This window comes from Silurus meridionalis, chromosome 26, assembly GCF_014805685.1.
Source record: "Silurus meridionalis isolate SWU-2019-XX chromosome 26, ASM1480568v1, whole genome shotgun sequence".
NCBI lineage: Eukaryota > Metazoa > Chordata > Actinopteri > Siluriformes > Siluridae > Silurus > Silurus meridionalis.
Window position 1 is genome coordinate 15,693,544 of NC_060909.1, and position 2,500 is coordinate 15,696,043.

The 2,500-nt window shown below is 45.3% G+C and overlaps 1 protein-coding gene across 1 annotated transcript in view; it reads left to right on the top strand.

Moving 5' to 3' along the window:
- cacna1ab (calcium channel, voltage-dependent, P/Q type, alpha 1A subunit, b) overlaps positions 1 to 2,500 on the top strand; it is a 71,455-nt gene that overhangs the window by 49,755 nt on the left and 19,200 nt on the right. Inside the window, 1 exon segment of the mRNA XM_046840268.1 lies at positions 230 to 380. Within this exon segment, the coding sequence (XP_046696224.1) occupies positions 230 to 380 (151 nt within the window).

The window sequence follows — 2,500 nt, forward strand, 5'->3', positions numbered from 1 at the left end:
TAGAACACTAGATGATTTCAAAGAGGTGTAGCTTCAAACCATCTTTCTTGCTATTGGTCTATCATACATGTCCAACTAGATACAGACACCAGGACAGAGCCAGGCTCCATAGCAGGAGACATTTTATAGAAGGATATGTTCTTCTCAACCTGGTGCCATGAATCCTAGCAGAAAAAAGGTGTGGAAAATGACAAGATTTTAAAAAATTGTGTGTGTGTGTATGTTTTAGGAGTGCTACAGGGGAGGCGTGGCATGAGATCATGTTGTCATGTTTGGGTGGGATGCCATGTGACCCTGCGTCTGGAAACCAGGGGGATGAGTGTGGCAGCAACGTGGCCTACGCCTACTTCGTCTCCTTCATCTTCCTCTGTTCATTTCTGGTGATTGTTTTATTCACTATTAGAGTTACACACACTTTAACAACTACACACACACCATCACAACTACACACACCATCACAACACACACACACACACCATCAAAACTACACACACCATCACAACTACACACACACCATCACAACTACACACACACACACACACACCATCATAACTACACACCATCACAACCACACACCATCACACACACACACACACCATCACAACTACACACACACACTTTAACAATTACACACACACCACACAACTACACACACCACACACACACCACACACACCATCACACACACACACACACCATCACAACTACACACACACACACTACACACACACACACCATCACAACTACACACACACACACACACACACACACACACACCATCACAACTACACACACACACACACACACCATCACAACTACACACCATCACACACACCATCAACTACACACACACACCTTCATCTTCCTCTGTTCATTTCTGGTGATTGTTTTATGCACTATTAGAGTTACACACTTTAACAACTACACACACACACCATCACAACTACACACCATCACAACACACACACCATCACAACTACACACACACCATCACACACACACACACACACCATCACAACCACACACCATCACAACCACACACACCATCACACACCATCACACACACACACACAACACACACACCATCACAGTTACTCACACTTTAACAATTACACACACACACACACTACACACACACCATCACAACTACACACACCATCACAACTACACACACACACCATCACAACTACACACACCATCACACACCACACACACACACACCATCACACTACACACCATCACACACCATCACACTACACACACACACCATCACACACACACCATCACACCATCACACACACCATCACAACTACACACACACACACACACACACACACACACACACACACACCATCACACAACTACACACACATCACACTACACACACACCATCACAACTACACACACACAACACACACCATCACACACACACACACACACACACACACATTACACACACACATCACACACACACACCATCACACACACACACACACACACACACACCATCACACACCATCACACACTACACACACACACACACACACAACACACACACATACACACACACACATTACACACACACATCACAACTACAAACACACCATCACAATACACACACACACACACACCATCACACTACACACCATCACAACCACACACACACACCACACACCATCACACACACACACATCACACACACACACACACCATCACAACCATACACACACACACACACACACACACACCATCACAATTACACACACACCATCACAACCACACACACACATCACACACTACACACACACCATCACAACTACACACACACATCACACACACACATTACACACACACACACACCATCACACACACACACACACACCATCACAACTCACACACACACATCACACACTACACACACATCACACTACACACACCATCACAGCTACACACACACCATCACACTACACACACACCATCACACACCATCACACACACACACCATCACAACTACACACACACATCACAACTACACACATCACAACTACACACACACATCACACACACCATCACAACTACACACACACACACACACACACACACACACACACCATCACAACTACACACACCATCACAACTACACACACCATCACAACTACACACACACACACACACACACACACACACACACACACACACACCATCACAACCACACACACACACACACACACCATCACACCACACACACACACACACACACACCATCACAACCACACACACACCATTACAACCACACACACACACACACACACACAACACACACAATCACAATTACAGACACCATCACAACCACAAACACACACAAACACAAACACACCATCACAACACACATCATAGACACACACACCATCACAGCTACACAGACACCATCATCTTACAGACACCATCATAGCTACACACACACACCATTACAGTTACACACACTATCTCAGTTACACACC